The sequence below is a fragment of the Haematobia irritans genome, chromosome 1 (genome assembly GCF_050003625.1).
Source record: "Haematobia irritans isolate KBUSLIRL chromosome 1, ASM5000362v1, whole genome shotgun sequence".
NCBI lineage: Eukaryota > Metazoa > Arthropoda > Insecta > Diptera > Muscidae > Haematobia > Haematobia irritans.
In genome coordinates, this window is record NC_134397.1 from 172839992 (window position 1) to 172863111 (window position 23120).

Sequence of the window (23120 nt, forward strand, 5' to 3'; positions counted from 1 at the left end):
ATAGAAATAAAATTTTGAGAAAATTTTCTATGGAAATAAAGTTTTGAGAAAATGTAAAATTTGGAAAAAATTTTCTGTAGAAATAAAATTTGGAAAGTTTTGACAAAATTTTCTATAGAAATAGAATTTTGACGCAATTTTGACACTTTCTATAGAAATGAAATATTGAAAAAAAATTCTTTAGAAATAAAATTATGAAAAAAATTCTATAAAAGTAAAATTTGGAGAACATTTTCTTTAGAAATAAAATTTGGAGATAAATTTCTATAGAAAAAAATTGCAGTTTTGGTTGCTATTATTGCGCAAATATTAATATAATTTTGTTTAAATTTATTTATCTATTGGTAAACAATATTAATATAAAATTTTTTTAATTTATTTATCTATGGGTAAACATTTTCTGGTAATTTTTATTCGACAAAATAATGTAACAAATAATATAGTTTTTCCTGTCTTCCAAATGATTTTGAAAGTCTTCTCTATATTTTACAAAAGTCCTTATTTCAGAAAGGCGATAATCCTTATTACAAAAAATCGAAAAGAGAGGATATCCTGTGACTGCTATACATTTCGAAATTTGGAACAGTTTTGTTAACCACAAGGCTCTGTGCAGCCTGAATTATTTATTATAATAATAAAAAATAAAAAAAAAATTGAAAATTTTTTTATTTATACTAAGTTTATATCTAATGAAAAAAATATATGTTATTATTATAAAAATGACAAGCATTTCTGTACACTAAAGAAACCTGCCTTTAGGATGGAGTACAATCGGTTTAGAATTTCATTAATTTGTATTATATTTGAATATATAGAAAATGTATAAAGTGAGAAAAAATTAAACAACATTTGTTTTCATTTCAGGATTTGAACTAGTGACTCGGTGTGCAGACGGGTATGTTAACATGGAAATAGAATATAAATGTATTAACAACATTTTATTAGGATTAAGATTTAGCTCATGGTTAAAATAACATTTTTTTCTTTTAATGGTAAACTGATATCTGCCTTAGGGGAATTTCTTATTTCTTGAAATGCTAATATACCTTTCGAACCAATGTAACACTTACCAATAGACTGAAAATTGTAGAGCTTAAAAAAATGTCGCACACTTTCATATGTGTCACCCTGTGGAGTTAGAGGGCGATGGATAGAGACTTTGCTTTTTTTATTTTATTAAATACTGTAAAATTCATGCGGACAGAATAAACTCAATGTATACTCTTAAATCAGCTTTTATTACTGTCAATGTTTTTGTCGTCCGAAATTTCATTCTGAAGTTAGTCTTACGTCGTGCTATATTTGTATCTATGTATTATTTCATTTGTGGAATACTTATATATGTAGTGGTTTTGATTTTGTGATGCCAACATATAAAAGATTGGGGTGTGTGCATCAGAGATGGACATGTGTAATTTACGTAAACTTAATGGGTCGGCCGGTATAAAACCCCAAAAACATGGTTATTAGGAAATTGGAACAATGGACCGAAAAATGGTACAACAAAAATGATGCATTTAGACAGGCATATCAAAAAAAATGTCATTAAAGTTGGCCTCATCTTTGCCAATATGGTTAGATTTTTTTTTCTGAATAGGTTTTTAAATGAGGATATAAGTTATCTATTATATTTATACCCTGCGCCACACCGTGGAACAGGATATTATAAGTTAGTGCATATGTTTGGAACACCCAGAAGGAGACCAGATAGAAACATGGTGTCTTTGGCAATAATACTCAGGGTGGGTCCCTGAGTCGATCTAGCTGTGTCCGTCCGTCCGTCTGTCTGTGAACACATTTTTGTGATCAAAGTCTAAGTCGCAGTTTAAGTCCAATCGCCTTCAAATTTGGCACAAGTTCCTGTTTTCGGTCAGAGAAGAACCCTATTGATTTTGGAAGAAATCGGTTCAGATTTAGATATAGCTCCCATATATACCTTTCGCCCGATTAGCAATTATGTGGACACAGAAGCCAGAGTTTTACCCTGATTTGCTTGATTTGAATTTGACTGAAATCGATTCAGATATAGATATAGATATAGCTCCCATATATATCTTTGGCCCGATATGGAGTTATATGGCCCCAGAAGCCAGAGTTTTAGCCCAATTTGGTTGAAATTTTGCATCTGGAGTACAATTAGTAGTGAAGTCAAGTGTGCTGAATTTTATTGAAATCGGTTCAGATTTAGATATAGCTCCCATATATATCTTTCGCCCGATATGGACTTATATGGCCCCAGAAGCCAGAGTTTTAGGCCAATTTGGTTGAAATTTTGCACTAGGAGTACAATTAGTAGTGTAGTCAAGTGTGCTAAATTTTATTGAAATCGGTTCAGATTTAGATATAGCTCCTATAATATCTTTCGCCCCATTTTCCGTTATATGACCCCAGAGGTCAAAGTTGTAGTCCGATTTATGTGAAATTTTGCACGGGGAGTAGAATTAAAATACTAAGTATGTATGTCAAATTTGGTTGAAATCGGTTCAGATTTCTATATAGCTTCCATATATATGTTTTTCCGTTTTGGGCAAAAATGGCCAAAATACCCACATTATCCTTATAAAATCAGCACTGCTAAGTCGAAAAATTGTAAAAGTGACACAAATTTTCCTTTATTTCTAATACACATCTATCGACCGATAAATCATAAATACACTTTTGCGAGGTTGCCTCAAAATTGGTTCAAATTAAAATGTTTCCCATATTCTTTTTACTAACATAGTGTATCATCCCGGGGCATTAGCCGACTTAAATTTTAAGTCTATAGATTATAAATTTTGTTCAGATGGAGTCAGATTTAAATGTATGTGTCTGGGACAAAAACATTTATATATAGCACCCAACACATTTGACGGATTTGATATACTATCGAAAATGTGGATTTAGAAAGTAGTGCAGGGTATAATATAGTCGGCCCCGCCCGACTTTAGACTTTCCTTACTTGTTTTAAATTTACAAGAATTTTTCGGCTGGATTTTCCAACCTAATTTTTTCGAATAAAATTTTCAATTAGTTTTTTTAATTGGAATTGGATTATAATGTTAATTAGGGTAATTGATATTTTAATTAAAAATGTAAAAATTTTCAATCATTTTCTTAATTGACATGATCTTCAATAACATCTACTTTACCCAAAAAAAAATTGTTTACTGCTGAAAGTAGAACAATTTTTTTTTAGATTTTCCATCCCTGATGCAATAAATGATTATGTGTATACATTTTTTTAAATACGTTATACGTATCATTTCAAGTTTATTTCTTTTATTGCCAATTTATTATGTTTATTTTTCATTGTTTTTTTATTTACTTTATTCGTATTTATTGGACATTTCATATTTTGTTTTTATTTTAGTTTTCTTTGTTGTTGTTTTCTTCTTGGGATATTTGTATTATTAATTTCTGATGACTGTTGTGAATTGTATTTACTTTTCTTTCTCTTTTATTCCTCTCTAATACATTATCTCATTTTAACTCAACGCTAAAGAGTTGAAATACATTTCATACAAAACAGACCAACCAGTAAGCCTTTGACATTTAATGTTTGTTTTCTTTTTTAACTGGACAATAAATATTGCACAAATTTTTAATAGGTATCGTTACTATTTTAAGCTATTTTCATATATAGTGCAATCAATATATTGAGTAGAATGTGAATTCAATTAAAAATACTTTAATGTTTAATTTTTGTTGAACTTGTAGTATTTGGAGAATCATTATTTTTTAGTTACTCTCAAAGAATTATTAATACGAGCGTGATCCAATAAGTTCTGCTATAAAGAAAAATATAAAGGAAAAGTAGAGATTTACTTCTTTAAATAGCTCGAAAAATACATTTTTTCTAAAGCTCCCAAAGAAGGCCTTTTTCGTGGCCCATTTAACAAAGGTTTACGTTAGCTCGTGATCTTTTTATGTTTGAAACAAATTGGAGCATCCAGAGCTAGCAGTTCGTAAACCAATTTGAATGCAGCCTTGTTTGGATCGTTGTCATGGTGAAATACTACTCCTTGTGAATGCCAGAAATCAGAACATTCCGAAATATGGAAAGTCAATAAATACTTATTCATTTCATGTATGAAGGGTTCATAACATTCATATATTTATTTGCAAGAAAGTATAAAATTGTGAATTATATTCTATTGAGTGCTATCACACATTCAATTAACCATCAACATTGAAATGAAAAAGCAAAAACCGAAAACTTGAAATAGTTTTTATTTATTTAGTTTTATTTTATTTTACTTATTTTATATAGCTCGAAAAATACATTTTTTCTAAAGCTCCCAAAGAAGGCCTTTTTGTGGTCCATTTAACAAAGGTTTACGTTAGCTCGTGATCTTTATATGTTTGAAACAAATTGGAGCGTCCAGAGCTAGCAGTTCGTAAACCAATTTGAATGCAGCCTTGTTTGGATCGTTGTCATGGTGAAATACTACTTTTTTCTAATAAAATGCTGCCGATTATTATTTAACTAAAGATCAATTCCAATATTGCTGGATAGCACAAACCAGTGAACGTTATACCATTCTCCAGGTTTTTTATGGGGATCACACCTTGTGAATGCCAGAAATCAGAACATTCCGAAATATGGAAAGTCAATAAATACTTATTCATTTCATGTATGAAGGGTTCATAACATTCATATATTTATTTGCAAGAAAGTATAAAATTGTGAATTATATTCTATTGTGTGCTATCACACATTCAATTAACCATCAACATTGAAATGAAAAAGCAAAAACCGAAAACTTGAAATAGTTTTTATTTATTTAGTTTTATTTTATTTTACTTTGTTTTCCGTTTTGCTTAGTTGTTTTGTTTGTAAACACTTGGAGTTTTGGCAAAAGTTTCTCGTCTTATCACATTAGATATGAATACAGTAGTGTAAAAAAAAGTAAATTGACTGCACAAGCCCCCCATTTATACTAGACAACAAAATAGAGAAAAGAAAGAATAGCAGAGAATCGAAATGGGGAAGTGTTTATGTATGTTTAAATGTATGGAAGTATGTCTGTATATTTTCTGGCGAACTTGATTTCGTTATGACTTTAAACTACATTAAGAGAAAAAACGCTGAAATCATAACATAAGACGATTGCTCTCTTTTCAGCAGACAAATAATTCAACAAAAAAAAAAATTGTTTGTAGGTACAGCAGAAAAATCTACACGAAAAACATGGCTGCAATATGAGAAATCCCTTAGTTCTTGAGGCAGCACATTCCATATTCTAGAATATATACCTCCTCCTAACTCGTGGAGTAAATATTTGCACATTTCTTGTAGAACGTCCTTATATCCTTATAGGATGTCAAAAGGTTTCGATATACAATAAAACGAAAGTACAACCTAGGAAGCGTTCAACAAATGGAGAAATAGACTGCCTTCTAGAGTTCGACTGAAAAATCGGCCCGCCAATCGGCCAAAAATCGATAATCGGCCTTCGAAACTTTTTTTATGAATTTGTCTCAGTCAAAACACCCAGTATAAATAAAACGTAAAAACAAGTATATACAGCAGTAAGTTCGGCCGGACCGAATCTTAAGTACCCACCACCACTAATCAAATATAGTAGTTTCCTTTTAAAATTCTTCGTCGTAGCGACTAACTTGATAATATATAGAATTTCAGGGGATTTTATGACAAATATTATCCCAAGCACATCAGTTCAACCAGATCCAGAACCGAAGACACATTTAAAAAATTACCTGAAATTTTACATTCAGTTTCAAGCAATTTTCATGATCAGTGCGATCGGTATATCGGTATATAGGCGGTTCTAGAATCTAGACCCCAAATCGGAGGGCCGGTTTTTAAGGGGGCTATATCAAAACCTGTACCGGTGCACAATATATTCACCTCACCTATTTTTCAGGCAAATTGAATATAAACTATGGTTTCTAGAAGCCCAAGAAGTAAACTTGGGAAATCGGTCTATATGGGGGTTATACCAAACCATGGACCCATAAACATCATTTTCGGCCCACCTCTTTATGTGCCAAAAATACCTCTAGATTTTCAATTTCAGGCAAATTTGATAAAATCTACGGATTCTAGAATCTCAAGAAGTAATATCGGGAGATCGGTCTATATGGGGGCTATACGAAAACATGGGCCGATAATCACCATTTCCGGCACACTCTTTATGTTCCTAAAATACCTCTAGATTTCTAATTTCAGCAAATTGGATAACAACTAGAAACCCAAGACCCCAAATCGGGAGGTCGGTTTATATGGGGACTATATCAAAACTTGGACCGATATATAGCCCATCTTCGAACTTGACCTGCCTGCAGACAAAAGACGAGTTTGTGTTTTGAGTTTCAGCACGATAGCTTTATTTTGAAGACTGGAGCGTGATTACAACAGACAGACAGACAGACGGACATGGTTATATCGTCTTAGAATTTCTCCCTGATCAAGAATATATATACTTTATATAATCGGAAATCGATGTGTTACAAACGGAATGACAAACTTATTATACCCCCTTCACCATTCTATGGTGGTGGGTATAAAAATATAAAAAAAAACATTGTTAATAATATCAACCTACAGAATTTTGAATACTAAATAGTCTGGAAATATATCTCGAAGCATCGACAAAACTCTTCCAGATAATATATCAACATGATGGCGTAAAGAAAGATCAATAATAACTCCCAAGCATTTGTGGTAATCAACAAATCGGATACCATCATTGTCTAGGCAACATTTATCCCTTCGTTTTTAACGCATTAACAGTCTAAGACTTAGCAGAAAGATCAACACAAAAATCTGCCCAAACATGAATGAATGACATTTTCGAAAATTTCCCGTGAATATCTTCCACCAAAGAGTAAGAACACATCATCCGCAAACATAAATGTCCTACATATTCTTGATCCTATAGCCCGATTAAGGTAATTTACATATAGGATAAATAACTGAGGCCCTAAAATAGACCTTCTGAGGCACATCAGCAGAAAGAGATAATACACTAAGACTAGATAGGAGAAAATCATTTTGCATGATAATTTACGATTCTAGGTTTGGTCATGTTAAGTATAGTTGCCGTCCGTTATTTTAGATTCTCTTAGACTATCCTGTCCTTTGAAATACCACAAGCGCATTGAGAAGGGATCAACTTTCTAGCAAACGTAATCAAAGAGTAATGAAAATGTTCTTTTTTCGATATGGAAGTGGTGCAAAATGGGCTCAGAAGCGGCGGGCTTGTCATGGGGCAAAACCCGCTTCATTCATTTCGCATCAGTTCTTCAGATGTGATGCTATTTCAGTATTTTAGATTTCATTTTAAAATTTTGGAAATATTTCATTGCAAATTTCACAACGAATCGGTGCACTTTCCAAATATCTTTTTTCCATTATTTATCCTTACTGTGTTTCATACACAGTAAACTTCATAAATTTATTGCGAAAACCACGTAAAACAAAAAAAAAATCTCCTCAAAAGCAGGGCTGTGGAGTCGGAGTCTAATGATTTTGCTTGAATCGGAGTCGTAAAAATTTTGCTCGACTCGGAATCCGGCTAAACTAAACAAGTTTTTACGCAAATTAGTTTCTATTGCGTTTTTCATTCGATCAATGTACGGTATGGCTGTAAATGAAAAGCAACTTCCAATTATGAAGATCATTTCATGTTTCCAAGAATGTTAGACTAGCAGATGAGCTGAATCGATCCATTTTAATGCCCACCACCATAACAATTTATTTGAAATATTTCGAACAATCGATTTTGTTTTTTTTTTTTTTTTAAATTTTATTTTAAGACCATATACCTACATACATATGTCGAATATTGGCAGAAAATCAAACATTTATAGAAAATAGAATAGCAAATTTTGTCAAAATTTCATTCTTATAGAAAATTTTGTCAAAATTTTATCATCATTTTATATCTACAAAAATTTTTCTCAAAAATTTATGTTTATAGAAAATTTTATTTCTATAGAAAATGTGGTCAAAATTTTATTTCTATAAAAAATTTAGTCAAGATTTTATTTCTATAAAAAATTTAGTCAAAATTTTATTTCTATAGAAAATTTTGCAAAATTTTTTTACTATATAAAAATTTTTTCAAAATTTTATTTCTATAAAAATTTTCTCAAAATTTTATTTCTATAGCAAATTTTCTCAAAATAGTATTTCTTACTGATGCTCACTGAGACTCACAGCTAAGATGAAAACTTGTAAAAATGACTCGAATTTTCCTATACCTCGAATACATATTTATCGGCTGATGAATCAAAAATGCATTTTTGCGAAATCGCCTAAAAAATTATAAATATTTCCCATATTTATTCATATCCTGCGCCACACTGTGTCCAAGGCATTTGAGATGGTATCAATAATTTTGTTCCGCAATGTGTTGAAGGGTATAATACAATGAGCCCCGTCCGACTTTGAACTTTCTTTACTTGTCTATAAATACATATACTGAAGACTGTTGGTGTCTGCTCGTTTGTGATGGATATTTATATCATTAATTTATTTATTTAACATAGGATCAACACTGCCTTAAATTTGAAATATAGAGTTAAATTGGCATCAAATTTGAAATTAAGATATTTTTTGCATACATAAATAAATCGATAATTTAAATCGATCCATTTACGGTACCCCCACAATAGAATTACAAATTAGTGGTGTTGAAATGAGATTTAGTTATATTACCCGGAGTCGAGTCCGGAGTCGGAGTCGAGGCTGATGAAAAATGTTCGAGTCTGAGTCGAGCTAAATTGGCTCGACTCCACAGCCCTGCTCAAAAGAACTTCCTGTGAAGTGAAAATGAAGTGCATCTCTAGAATATCAGTTTTGGATCCATTTACGGTACCCCCACAATAGAACTACAAATTAGTGGTGTTAAAATGAGATTTACGGCCATTTTCATGTATCTCCGTTAGACTTTAACTCCCAGTTAACAGAAAGTAAAATCGAAATATCTTCTCTCCAGTTAACTTTAACTGAAAAATGTTTAGCAGTTAAGTTCCTAACTGGCATATGGAATATATTGACATGATGACAGACATGTCCATAGTACGGTTTAAAAGTTCGTTGGCTAACGTAGCACTAACGGAGCTTCCTGAAAATGGGGGTTAGTTATATTACCCGCAGTCGACTCCGGAGTCGAGGCTGATGAAAAATGTTGTAGTCGAAGTCGAGCTAATTTAGCTCGACTCCACAGTCCTGCTCAAAAGAACTTCTTGTGAAGTGAAAATGAAGTGCATCTCTAGAAGAGCAGTTTTGGATGTACTTGAAAAGAAATGACTTAGGAAGAACTTGCAAATTTTTGCTTGGTTTTTAAAGCCGAGTCCGAATGGCATTTATTATTACGGTGAAACCTCAGCAAGTTTTGAAATACTCAGTCATGTCACAAGCATTACTGAGAGGATAATGCTTGTGACCACAGCAGGCAAATTTTTTGGTATTCTACGGTCTAACTTGGTTTGAACCTACGGACATGTTAACCATTTCAACGTTTGAGGTTTTCTTGGCAAAATGGTACATGATCCCAGCGAAATGTGTATTGATTTTTAAAAGAATGTTTTTATTCGTTTAAAGTTCTTGTCAATCCTTATTAAACGCTTTTTGCCATGTCCATATTTTGCTTGTGTGTAATCCTAGTATTTAAGCCTATAAGTGATGGGGCCTTATCATTGAGATGAAAATAAAAAAATATTTGTTATCTGTACAAAGTCGAACATAAACGAATTGATTTTTCTAGTCTGAAGTGTCGCAAAACAAATTTTCCGTTTTTTTTTGGGGTAGGTTCGGGCCATGTTGGTGTGAATGACCCTATTATTTGTATTGTTAATTGATGTGCAAACAAACCATTGATTAATATTATTTCAATAAGATGACAAGTGGATAAACAGGTATAAAAACTTAATTTATTCAAACAATATGAGGCTCATTTTTATTTTTTATAATGATTGAAACACCCACCCACCCACCGTTGATAGGTTGTTGCTTTTGTTCTGTTTTTATTATTTTACTTATCAGCAGAATGAATTTTGTATAATGACTCAACTTCGTGGCATGTCTAAAGAGGCTAGAGTTAATAAAGTTTTTTTCTTTTTAATTTCCATGGGTATTTTGTATTGGCGATGTGGTTGGTTTGGGTATGAAAGCATGTGTCGCACTTTTCGTCGGTATATTCTCTAATTCAACCTTGCGGCGTTGATGCATTTATTGTGCGCTAAGATACGGCATTTGTATTTGGTTTTGTTTGCTATATGTATACATACATGTAGTATATGATATATGTATGACTGACTGACTGGCTGTGTGTTTTCTGTGTATATGAAGACTTTACAAAATTCATTCATGACAGCCGATGACTTTGTTGTTCGTTCGTATGTGGTTTCGTTTGTCTACTATGGTTTAAGATTTCTTGAACTTATACATGCAGTTTATTTACATAAATATTCGCGTGCAGTTTATTTTTCATAATGGTATTTCATTAATGTCTGGATATTGAAGTAATTCGAAACAAAAATCTCAGAAAATTAAAATAAACCTGATGAAATGTCATTGTTTTTAATTTAAAAAAAAAAATCAATTTATTTGAAGACCCATTGTAACATTAGATCAACCTTTAAATAAGTTGAAACTTGTAAATGTACTAAATAAATAATTAATAAAAAATATGTATTGTGTGAAGTTGTGAAATGGCAATCTGCTAAGAAAATAGTCCCCAAGTAGTATTAGCTATGCTTATATTACATTTACCAAAGCATGTTTTAGTGAAAAAGAAATAAAAATGTCACTTTGTTCGGCCTGGCCGAGATTCCTATGCCCTCCACCACGGCCAAAACTTAAACAACCCTCCGTACATTTTCTTAAAATCATAATTATTTTAAGAAAAGTAAGTTTTGAAGCATTTTTTTATTTATGTTAATTATATACATCTTTATTAATAAAAAACGCCAACATAAGTAATTCAAAATATAATAGAAAAGTTAAAATAAAAGTTAAAAAAAAACAAGTATATACGGCCAGGCCGAAGCTTATGTACCCTCCACCATGGATTGCGTATACACTTCTTCTAAACGTACCAAGAGGCCCCAAAACCAAATCTCGGGATCGGTTTATATGGGGGCTATATATGATTATGGACTAATATGGACCACTTTTGGCACTGTTGTTAAATATCGTATACTACCACCATGTACCAAATTTCAACCAGATCGGATGAATTTTGCTTCTCCAAAAGGCACCGGAGGCCAAATCTGGGGATCGGTTTATATGGGTGTTATATATAATTATGGACTGATATGAACCAATTCCTGCATGGTTGTTGGATACCATATACTAACATCGCGTACCAAATTTTAACCGAATCGGATGAATTTTACTCTTCCAAGGGGGCTCCGGAGGTAAAATCTGGTGGTCGGTTTATATGGGGGCTATATATAATTATGCACCGATGTGGACCAATTGGTGCATGGTTATTAGAGACCATATACCAAATTTCAGCCGGATCGGATGAAATTTGCTTCTCTTAGAGGCTCCGCAAGCCCAATCTGGGGGTCGGTTTATATGGGGGCTATATATAATTATGGACCGATGTGAACCAATTTTTGCATAGTTGTTAGAGACCATATACCAACACCATGTACCAAATTTCAGCCGGATCGGATGAAATTTGCTTCTCTTAGAGGCTCCGCAAGCCAAATCGGGGGATCGGTTTATATGGGGGCTATATATAATTATATACCGATATGGACCAATTTTTGCATGGTTGTTAGAGACCATATACTAACACCATGTACCAAATTTCAGCCGGATCGGATGAAAATTGTTTCTCTTAGAGGCTCTGCAAGCCAAATCGGGGGATCGGTTTATATGGGGGCTATATATAATTATGGACCGATGTGGACCAATTTTTGCATGGTTGTTAGAGACCATATACTAACACCATGTACCAAATTTCAGCCGGATCGGATGAAATTTGCTTCTCTTAGAGGCCTCGCAAGCCAAATTTGGGGGTCCGTTTATATGGGGGCTATACGTAAAAGTGGACCGATATGGCCCATTTGCAATACCATCCGACCTACATCAATAACAACTACTTGTGCCAAGTTTCAAGTCGATAGCTTGTTTCGTTCGGAAGTTAGCGTGATTTCAACAGACGGCCGGACGGACATGCTCAGATCGACTCAGAATTTCACCACGACCCAGAATATATATACTTTATGGGGTCTTAGAGCAATATTTCGATGTGTTACAAACGGAATGACAAAGTTAATATACCCCCCATCCTATGGTGGAGGGTATAAAAAAACATTTTAAGTCGTAAATACAAGCGGAATAAACTAGAGCATCCCCTAACATTGTGTTTGAAAATTTTACTACGCTACTGCGTTAGTTAACGGTACATTCCAAAAAAGTAGCACATGTTAAGCTGATGTGCTGAAAAGAAGAAAAACTTGGTAAAATTTTGCGAAAATTGTCATTGTTGTAAAGATTTCGTAGAGATAGGAGTAATGGGAGCCACCGTGGTGCAATGGTTAGCATGCCCGCCTTGCATACACAAGGTCGTGGGTTCGATTCCTGCTTCGACCGAACACCAAAAAGTTTTTCAGCTGTGAATTATCCCACCTCAGTAATGCTGGTGACATTTCTGAGGGTTTCAAAGCTTCTCTAAATGGTTTTACTGCAATGTGGAACGCCGTTCGCACTCGACTATAAAAAGGAGGTCCCTTGTCATTGAGCTTAACATGGAATCGGGCAGCACTCAGTGATAAGAGAGAAGTTCATCAATGTGGTATCACAATGGACTGAATAGTCTAAGTGAGCCTGGTACATCGAGCTGCCCCCTAACCTAACCTAACCTAGGAGTAATGGCGCGCAATAAGTACTCAAGCGAATTTAAAACTAGAATTCTTGATTGGAGAGCTGGTTTATCAAGACATCAACTTAGTGCAAAATATTCGATGAACAGAACAATAATTTCAAGGTTAATTAAAAAGTTTTTGCAGACTAGTCGCACATCTCCCACTCATTCTGGGGGAAGACCACGTGGAACTTCGCGACATGAGGACTCCTTAATTAAAAGGACAATCCAAAATGATCCCACAGCGTATTCTAGCCATATAAGAAACCGCTTAGATTTAAAAATTAGCGAAAGGACAATTCGCCGAAGGGCGGTAGAGGCCGGATTATTCAGTCGAAGACCAGCAAAAAAACCTTTTATATCCCCTAAACATAAAAAAGCCAGACTTGAATTCGCCAAAGTCCATCTCAACTGGAGTGTACAAAAATGGAGGACTGTGCTGTTTCCGACGAATCTAAGTTTAATTTAAAGGATTCTGACGGCGTATATGCAGACCAAATGGAAAACTGTGGAATATTACAAAGGCACAGTGAAACACGGAGGCGGCAACATAGTGGTCTGGGGTTGTTTCTCTGTACAAGGGATTGAACCAATTCATAAGATTGATGGATCGTTTCATATATCGTGATATATTAAAAGACATGATGTTGCCTTATGCTGAAGAAGAGATTACACCTAAATGGACCCGAAATATACATGAAAAGTGGTTAAGGAGTGGTTTCAGAACAATTTGATAGAAGTTCTCCCTTGGCCTGCACAATCCCCATATCTCAATCCAATCGAGAATTTGTGGGAGATCGTCAACTCAAAAATGAAGCGAGAAAATTACAAAACAAAATACGACTTATTTGAAGCTGTGAAAAAAGACTGAGAAGCAATATCTCCGGAAATAATTAATAACTTAATATCTTCGATGCCTAAAAGATGTGCGTGTGTCATCCAGAATAAATGATACGCTACCAAATATTGATTTCGATAGTTATATTTTGTGCCTTATAATGGGGGTGCTTTAGTTTTGTCCACTTAACAGGTTGGCTGATAAGTCCACGGTCTGACACATAGATGGCGTCGCTAGTATTAAATGCATATTATTATACCCTGCGCCACACTGTGGAACAGGGTATTATAAGTTAGTGCATATGTTTGCAACACTCAGAAGGAGACGAGGTAGACACATGATGTCTTTGGCAAAAATGCTCAGGGTGGGCTCCTGAGTCGATATAACCATGTCCGTCTGTTCGTGAACACATTTTTGTAATCAAAGTCTAGGTCGCAGTTTTAGTCCAATCGACTTCAAATTTGGTACAGGTATGTTTTGGCTCAGAATAGAACCCTATTGATTTTGGAAGAAATCGGTTCAGATTTAGATATAGCTGTCATATATATATTTCGCCCGATATGGACTTATATGGCCAAGAAGCCAGAGTTTTACCCTAATTTGCTTAAAATTTTGCACAAGAAGAACAATTAGTATTATAGTCAAGTGTGCCAAATTTGATTGAAATCGGCTTAGATTTAGATATAGCTCCCATATATATCTTTCGCCCGATATGGACTAATACGGTCCCAGAAGCCAGAGTTTTCCCCAATTTGGTTGAAATTTTGCTCTAGGATTACAATTAGTAGTGTAGTCAAGTGTGCCAAATTTTATTGAAATCGGTTCAGATTTAGATATAGCTCCCATATATTTCGTTCGTCCGATTTACACTCATATGACCACAGTGACCAATCTTTTACTCCGATTTAATTGAAATTGTGCACAGGGAGTAGAATTAGCATTGTAGCTATGCGTGCTAAATTTGGTTGAAATCGGTTCAGATTTAGATATATCTCCCATATATAGCTTTCGCCCGATTTACACTCATATGACCACAGAGGCCAATTTTTAACTTCGTTTTAGTTGAACTTTTGCACAGGGAGTAGAATTAGCATTGTAGCTATGCGTGCCAAATTTGGTTGAAATCGGTTATATATGTTTTTCTGATTTCGACAAAAATGGTCAAAATACCAACATTTTCCTTGTAAAATCGCAACTGCTTAGTCGAAAAGTTGTAAAAATGACTCTAATTTTCCTAAACTTCTAATACATATATATATCTTAATCTATATTTGAATCTGCTTTACTTTTTAAAAATATTTCTGTTATTTAAAAAGGAAATGTTCCTCCTTAATGAAACACATTTTTATAACGAAAACTATCAATTTTCTATATTTAAAAAGTCCTTAATATTTTTTGATATACATTTTTAAATAAGACGTTCTATTATTTGTTTTATTTTGTTTTATTAATAAAATTTCTTATCAATTTCTTTTCAGCTTGCTCCAAATACAGCCATCGGTCCAACACATCATATATCTTTCCAGAAATCTTTCAGTATCGCCACATTTCACTCCAAGAATAAATCATAAAAATGTTTTATTTAATATATATAAATGAGTAAACATCTCAAGAGAATTGAATTTTGAATTCAATATAAATATCTAAGTTAATTTGTAAAATATAAAGAAAAAAAAAATAACAACAACAACCAGAGGAAAAGGAACAAAGTTCTTGCAAGGAACTTTTATCCATTAGGTTTTCACAAGTGTATAAATTAAAGCTCTCTTTCCTTACATAAAGACTTTAAGGAAAAGAGTGACTGCAATTGAAAACAAACAAATAGTTTTTCTTGTTTTGTCGCTTGATATTTTGAGAAGAAGAAGAAGAAGAAGGAAAGACAACGAAGAAAATTTCAAGCAAATCTTGACACGTGTGCCACCTGTTGGAACGCTAGGACAAAACAACAAAAATCAAAACATATGACTTCCGGTTCCAAATATTATTAAGTTTAGCGAAACGCAAGCACAACTCTTGGAAAATTATTGAAATACTAATACCCAAGTAAAGGAAGGCCGACCAGAAGAAGAAGAGGAAAAAATTGTAATAAACAAAAATAGTTTAACTACATAATCATCAATATTATTAAAAATATTATAAACATATTTTACAATTAAAAGAAAGAAAAAATTTGTGTAAAATAATAACAATAACAACAACAACAGCAAAATGACTACCGATACCCGCCGACGAGTCAAATTGTATGCTTTAAATGCAGAACGTCAATGGGATGATCGTGGCACTGGTCATGTTTCATCAAACTATGTCGACAGACTGAAAGGTTGGTTACTATTTTGCTATCTCGAACCTAATATGTTGAGCACATTTTAAATATATTTTCCCAATTGAATGTATACTGATCCCATTGCAGGTATATCGTTGCTGGTTCGTGCTGAATCCGATGGTAGTTTACTTTTGGAAAGTAAAATACAACCCGATACCGCCTATCAAAAGCAACAGGACACTTTAATTGTTTGGTCTGAAGGCGATAATTTTGATTTAGCCCTAAGTTTTCAAGAGAAGGCCGGATGTGATGAAATATGGGAGAAAATATGTCAGGTAATTGTGGAATTTTATATACATAACATTGATTCGTACATGTTTTAATTTTTGAGATAAATGAGATCTGTGGAAGAAAAATCTTTTTTTGTGAATGGAATACAGCGAATTAGGGCTTTTCTGGGCGCTGAAGGAGCGGCGATTTAATAACATGTAGTCGATTTAAAAAATAAGGCTACAGTTAGCTTTAGGCCAACTCCTATACACCCAAAGAAAGAAAGAAAAAATGTATGCTGAAAAAGCGATTTGCTGAAATAGCAAATATGTCTGCCATTTTTTAAGCTCACTAAAACAAGTTTTTGAGGCTGAATCACACGTAAAAGTTAAACTAGGGACTATTGTAACACCATAAAAACAATATATTAAATAAATATATCTTGTGTTTACCAATAGTTTGAATACTTATCAAATTAAAGCATAACAGGAAATAAAAGAACAGAACCTTTAAGGATGTTAGTGTCCAGGAATATTTTTGCTTCTTGAAACTTTAACGTTTTACAATGCAACAGCAGACACCGCGACTGTTTTTTTCAGTCCTCACTGCAGTATAGCCCAACGGCCACTGTTGGTAGAATTATAATTATTGATGTTTTGATAGATTTTACAAAATATTCCTCCACAACTACGAGGTAAGAAAATTTTGTCAACAATTTAATTTCTAGAGAAAATTAAATTGTTGACAAAATTTTCTTAAAAAATAAATTGTTACAAAACTTTCTTTAGAAATAAAATTTGACAAAATTTTCTTTAGAAGTAAAATGTTGACAAAAATTTCTATAGAAATAAATTTTGACCAAATTTTTTATTAAATAAAATTTTGACAAAATTTTCTATAAAAATAAAATTTTGACAAAATTTTCTGTAGAAAAGAACTACAGAAATAACATTTTTAGTCAACTTTTCTATAAAAATAAAATTTTGTCTAATTTTCCATAGAGTCCATACCTCTTGAAATTATAATTTTTGTTTTAGGCCATACAAAGTCAAAGTCTCCCGTTTATTCCTTTTTGTTGAAGAAGTAACTTTCACTTGTTGGTACAAACTAAAAATATTTAAAATTCGACACATTTACACAATTCAAGGGATATTTATGCACTCAAATAAATTGTCGCTATTAGGAGTTATCAAAAAATAATAAATACTCTTCTAAAATAAAATAAAATATTTGTCTTGAAGAAACATTTTTGTCATAATAACCACAAAGATCAAACGCTGCAACTCCAACTCCAATTAAACAAATACTAGATCTTCCAACCATTGTGGATTATACTCGAAGAAAACCTCTCTCGTCAAGAAATTTGAAATACTAATTCCCAATATTGAATTGCCATCTGCTGGGAATAACTAATACTCAAATTTTCTACACCAAAAGTTCCGAAGATAACGGGCCTGCGATGACATCCTCAACCACAAAATGATCATAGCCTACGATAAATATCTCAATGAGATTACTGAGTTCTTCACGGTGAAGCGATCTTCCTCCTAACGATTGGACGCATTCGCACCAAGGTTGCCATTTTAGCTAAAAATAATCTAGCAAAATTTGGAGAAATTTTTACCAAAAACCATTTTTTTTTTGCAAAATTTTATGTTATAGAAAATTTTTGTCAAATTTTATTTCTTTAGAAAATTTTGTCAAAGTTTTATTTCTACAGAAAATTTTGTCAAAGTTTTATTTCTACAGAAAATTTTATCAAAATTTTATTTCTATAGAAAATTTTGTCAAATTTTTATTTCTATAGAAAATTTTGTCAAAATTTTATTTCTATAGAAAATTTTGTCAAAATTTTATTTCTATAGAAAATTTTGTCAAAATTTTATTTCTATAGAAAATTTTGTCAAAATTTTATTTCTATAGAAAATTTTTCAAAATTTTATTTCTATAGAAAATTTTTCAAAATTTTATTTCTATAGAAAATTTTGTCAAAATTTTGTTTCTATAGAAAATGTTGTCAAAATTTTATTTCTATAGAAAATTTTGTCAAGATTTCATTTCTATAAAAAATTTTGACAAACTTTTATTTTTATAGAACATTTTGTCAAAATTTTATTTCTATAGAAAATTTTGTCAAAATTTTATTTCTATAGAAAATTTTGTCAAAATTTTATTTCTATAGAAAATTTTTGTCAAAATTTTATTTCTGTAAAAAATTTTGTCAAAATTTTATTTCTGTAAAAAATTTTGTCAAAATTTTATTTCTGTAAAAAATTTTGTCAACATTTTATTTCTATAGAAAATTTTGTCAAAATTTTATTTCTATAGAAAATTTTGTCAAAATTTTATTTCTACAGAAAATTTTGTCAAAATTTTATTTCTATAGAAAATTTTGTCAAAATTTTATTTCTATAGAAAATTGTTGTCAAATTTTATTTCTATAGAAAATTTTGTGTTTTATTTCTACAGAAAATTTTGTCAAAATTTTATTTCTATAGAAAATTTTGTCAAAATTTTATTTCTATAGACAATTTTGTCAAAATTTTATTTCTATAGAAAATTTTGTCAAAATTTTATTTCTATAGAAAATTTTGTCAAAATTTTATTTCTATAGAAAATTTTTGTCAACATTTTATTTTTATAGAAAAAGTTGTATTTTGTATAGAAAATTTTGTCAAAAGTTGTATTTTGTATAGAAAATTTTGTCAAAAGTTTATATTGTATAGAAAATTTTGTCAAAAGTTTATTTTGTATAGAAAATTTGTGTATTCTTAGTTGGAGAGAAATATTTGGCAAAATCTACCAAAACATCAATAATTGTACCAATCTCCCAAACAGTAAAAAAGCTACCATTTTTGGTAGAATTCTACCAACTGTGGCAACCGTGATTCGAACTCCTCTAAGACAATTCCAGATCAGCAGGTAAACTGGCATTTAATCTTCTTAGTTGGTGATGTGGCGCCATAGCCATGGCGAACGTCAGTGAGTGATTTCTGAGCAAAATTTTATGCTTTTGAAATAAATAAAAATGAATGAATTGTATATAATAACCCAAAACGATGTTAGTAGTCTCGTGGACATTGCTATATTCAGAAATATTGAACATTTCATACAAAGCCAAAATGTTCAGATACTGTAGTTAACAAATTTATCAGATAAATGTAATTAAAAGTCGCTATATTCAGAAGTAAAGAGCAATTCAAACAATTTATATGATACCGTAGTTAACGAATCGATTATTTTTGGGAGAATCCAGTTGTCCAGGGAAAGTCATAGTGGCTATAGCTGATTCTAAGCAATATATCGTTAAAAACAACGTATTTTATTCAAAAAAGTCAAATTTTATTATTAAATTTTCCCTCATTTTATTGATTAATCCTAACAATTTCATAATTTCAGGTTCAAGGAAAAGATCCATCCGTTGAAATTACACAGGATATTGTTGAAGAATCCGAAGATGAACGTTTCGAGGATATGTCCGATACCGCACCGCCCATTGAATTGCCGCCCTGTGAATTGGCCCGCCTGGAAGATATCTCCGAAGTTATACAGAATTGTTTAACCACTCCATTGCGCAAAGAGAAACTATCCATGGCTTTGGAATCGGAGAATTATATTAAGAAGTTACTTAATATATTTCATGTATGCGAAGATCTGGATAATACCGAGGGCCTGCATCATCTTTTCGAAATATTTAAAAATATATTTCTATTAAATAAGAATGCATTGTTCGAAATTATGTTTGCGGAGGATACAATATTCGATGTGGTCGGTTGCCTCGAATACGATCCAAGCGCCACTCAGCCGAAGAAGCATCGTCAGTATTTAAAACAATGGGCTAAATTCCGTGAAGCTGTCCCCATTAAGAATCAAGATCTATTAGCTAAAATCCATCAGACATTTCGTGTGCAGTATATACAGGATATTATATTGCCCACGCCATCCGTATTCGTAGAGGATAATATGTTAAATACTTTATCTAGTTTTATATTTTTTAACAAAGTCGAAATTGTCACACTGATACAAGAGGATGAACGTTTTCTTGTTGATATGTTCACAATGCTTACCGATCCAAATACCAGCGATGCCAAGCGTCGTGACATTGTCTTGTTTTTGAAGGAATTCTGCAATTATGCCCAAAATCTACAGCCCCAAGGTAAAGACTCATTTTACAAAACACTGACGTGTTTGGGCATATTGCAAGCATTGGAAATAACACTTGTGATGAATGATCAGAAAACAAAGGCGGCTTCAATAGATATACTGACGGCGATTGTTGAATTTTCACCGTTGGTTGTACGTAATTATACCCTGCAACAAGTGAGTCGTACAGAAGGGGTAAGTGATAAGACCCCTCCCTTATTTTTCTATGTATATATAAATTTTACATATTTACTAATCTATGTTTTATTCTCGTTCTATGTTTCGTTCGCCAGGACCGTATGTTATTAAACATTGCCATTGAACAAATGTTAAATGATTCCGAACCCGAATTGGGAGTTGCTGTGCAATTGATGGGCATAATTAAGATATTATTGGAACCCGAAAATATGTTAACTGAAAAGGGAGATTTCTTAAACTTTTTCTATAAACACAGTATACAAACATTGATAGGTAAGTTGCGTGTCGTAAGAATATCCCATGCAATTTTATTTGGTATTAATTTGAATTTCTATATTTGTTTTTACAATTTTCTAGCACCTTTGTTGCTCAATACGATCGATGATCGTCCGCAAAACGAAGATTATCAAACAGCACAATTATTGGGAATAGTTTTAGATATTTTATCATTTTGTGTTGAACATCATACTTATCATATAAAGAATTTCATCATACAAAAAGATCTCCTCAAGAGAATTCTTGTACTCATGAAGAGTTCTCATACGTTCCTTGTTTTAGGCGCTTTAAGGCTTTTAAGAAAGATTGTAGCATTAAAAGATGAGTTTTATAATCGGTAAGCTCTAATAATAAACTTATTGCAGTTTTGGAATACAAATTTTATAAATTTCCTATATTTTTTTTTATAGACACATTGTTAAGGGAAATCTTTTTGCCCCAGTGGTGGATGCCTTCATACGCAACAACGGTCGTTATAATCTACTCGAATCGGCTATATTGGAACTGTTTGAATTTGTTAAATTGGAGGACATTAAGACATTGTGTGTCTATTTTGTTGAAACATTTAGCAAAATATTTGATGAAATCGAATATGTTCAAACATTTAAATATTTAAAGAATCGTTACGATCAATATCAGGAGCGAATAAAAGATCGCGACAAGATGGGTCTAGACACGTGAGTAAAATTGCTTGTACTATATACGATGTTTTATTTTTCCCCATTGTTATTTAAATTAATTTATTTTCTATTTTTTTTTTGACAGTGGCATTCCAATAATTCGTGGTGGACGTTTTCGTCGTGATCAAAGGCAAATGGAAGAGGAAGAAGAAATGTGGTTTAATGAAGAAGAAGATTTAGAGGAACTGGAAAATTATAATACCGTCATGAAGTGTGAGTAATTGAATATTTGTTTACTTTAAAATATAGATGTAGATTTGGAAAATTAATTGAAAATATAGATTTTAGAAAGGTAGTAGAGGTTTTTACCATCCGTGGCTTTGTGCAAATCAATAATTGCCAAGGTAGCTATTCGTTAAATCCTAACAATTTCGGTGTTTTTGTTCTCCAATGTGTTGGTGTGTCAAAAAAAAAGCCAGTAAGGCTTAACCCTTTGACTACCGACACCAAACTCCCCATTTAGTTGCGATTTAGTTCTACATACAAAAAAAAAGCAACAATATCATCAATTGCCAATTAAAATTTTAATTGATGTTAAAATATATTCAATTAAAAACTTACGCCCATTTTCATGAAGCTCCGTTAGTGCTCCGTTAACTAACGAACTTTTAAACCGTATGATGGGCATAGCTGCTATCTTGCATATATATTCCACATGACAGTTAGGAACTTAACTGCCGAAAATTTTTCAGTTAAAGTTAACCGGAGAGAAGATATTTGGAATTTACTTTCTTTTAACTGGCAGTTAAAGCCTAACGGTGCTACATGAAAATGGCCGTTAATTGGCTAAACACATTTTTTAATTGAAATAAAAATCAATGACAAAAAGTAATTGTATCAATTAATTATACCCTCCACCATAGGAGGGTATAATTAATATAGGGGGTATATTAACTTTGTCAATCCGTTTGTAACACAACGAAATATTGCTCTAAGAATCTATAAAGTATATATATTCTGGGTCAAGGTGAAATTCTGAGTCGATCTAAGCATGTCCGTCCGTCTGTTGAAATCACGCTAATTTCTGAACGAAACAAGCTATCGACTTGAAACTTGGCACAAGTAGTTGGTATTGATGTAGGTCGGATGGTATTGCAAATGGGCCATATCGTCCCCTTTTACGTTTAGCTCCCATATAAACGGACCTCCAGATCTGCCTTGCGGAGCCTCTAAGAAAAACATATTTCATCCGATCTGAGTGAAATTTGGTACGTGGTGTTGGTATATGGTCTCTAACAAGCATGCAAAAATTGGTCCACATCGGTCTATAATTGTATATAGCCCCCATATAAACCGATCCCCAGATTTGGCTTCCGGAGCTTCTAAAAAAAGTAAATGTCATCCTATCCGGATGAAATTTGGTACATGGTGTTAACATATGGTCTCTAACAACCGAGCAAAAATTGGTCCACATCGATCCATAATTATATATAGCCCCCATATAAACCGATCCCCAGATTTGACCTCCAAAGCTTCTTGGAGGGTCAAAATTCATCCGATCCGGTTGAAATTTGGTTCGTGGATTTAGAATATGGTCCCTAAAAACCGTGCAAAAATTTATCCATATCGGTCCATAATTATATATAGTCCCCATATAAACTGATCCCAAGATTTGACCT

The 23120-nt window shown here is 32.5% G+C and overlaps 1 protein-coding gene across 4 annotated transcripts in view; it reads left to right on the forward strand.

The window, feature by feature from the left end:
- Positions 1 to 23120, forward strand: part of flfl (serine/threonine-protein phosphatase 4 regulatory subunit 3 flfl) — a 45551-nt gene that overhangs the window by 17090 nt on the left and 5341 nt on the right. For 2 of the 4 annotated variants that reach the window (XM_075292123.1, XM_075292122.1), the window contains exons 2-9: positions 865 to 895; positions 15150 to 15991; positions 16082 to 16269; positions 19604 to 20542; positions 20641 to 20818; positions 20903 to 21158; positions 21232 to 21498; positions 21587 to 21714. In XM_075292123.1, coding sequence (XP_075148238.1) covers positions 15880 to 15991; positions 16082 to 16269; positions 19604 to 20542; positions 20641 to 20818; positions 20903 to 21158; positions 21232 to 21498; positions 21587 to 21714 — 2068 coding nt within the window. In that variant the 5' untranslated portion in view covers positions 865 to 895; positions 15150 to 15879. The remainder of the gene's footprint in view (positions 1 to 864; positions 896 to 15149; positions 15992 to 16081; positions 16270 to 19603; positions 20543 to 20640; positions 20819 to 20902; positions 21159 to 21231; positions 21499 to 21586; positions 21715 to 23120) is intronic. The other 2 variants (XM_075292125.1, XM_075292124.1) reach the window with 2 other exon arrangements.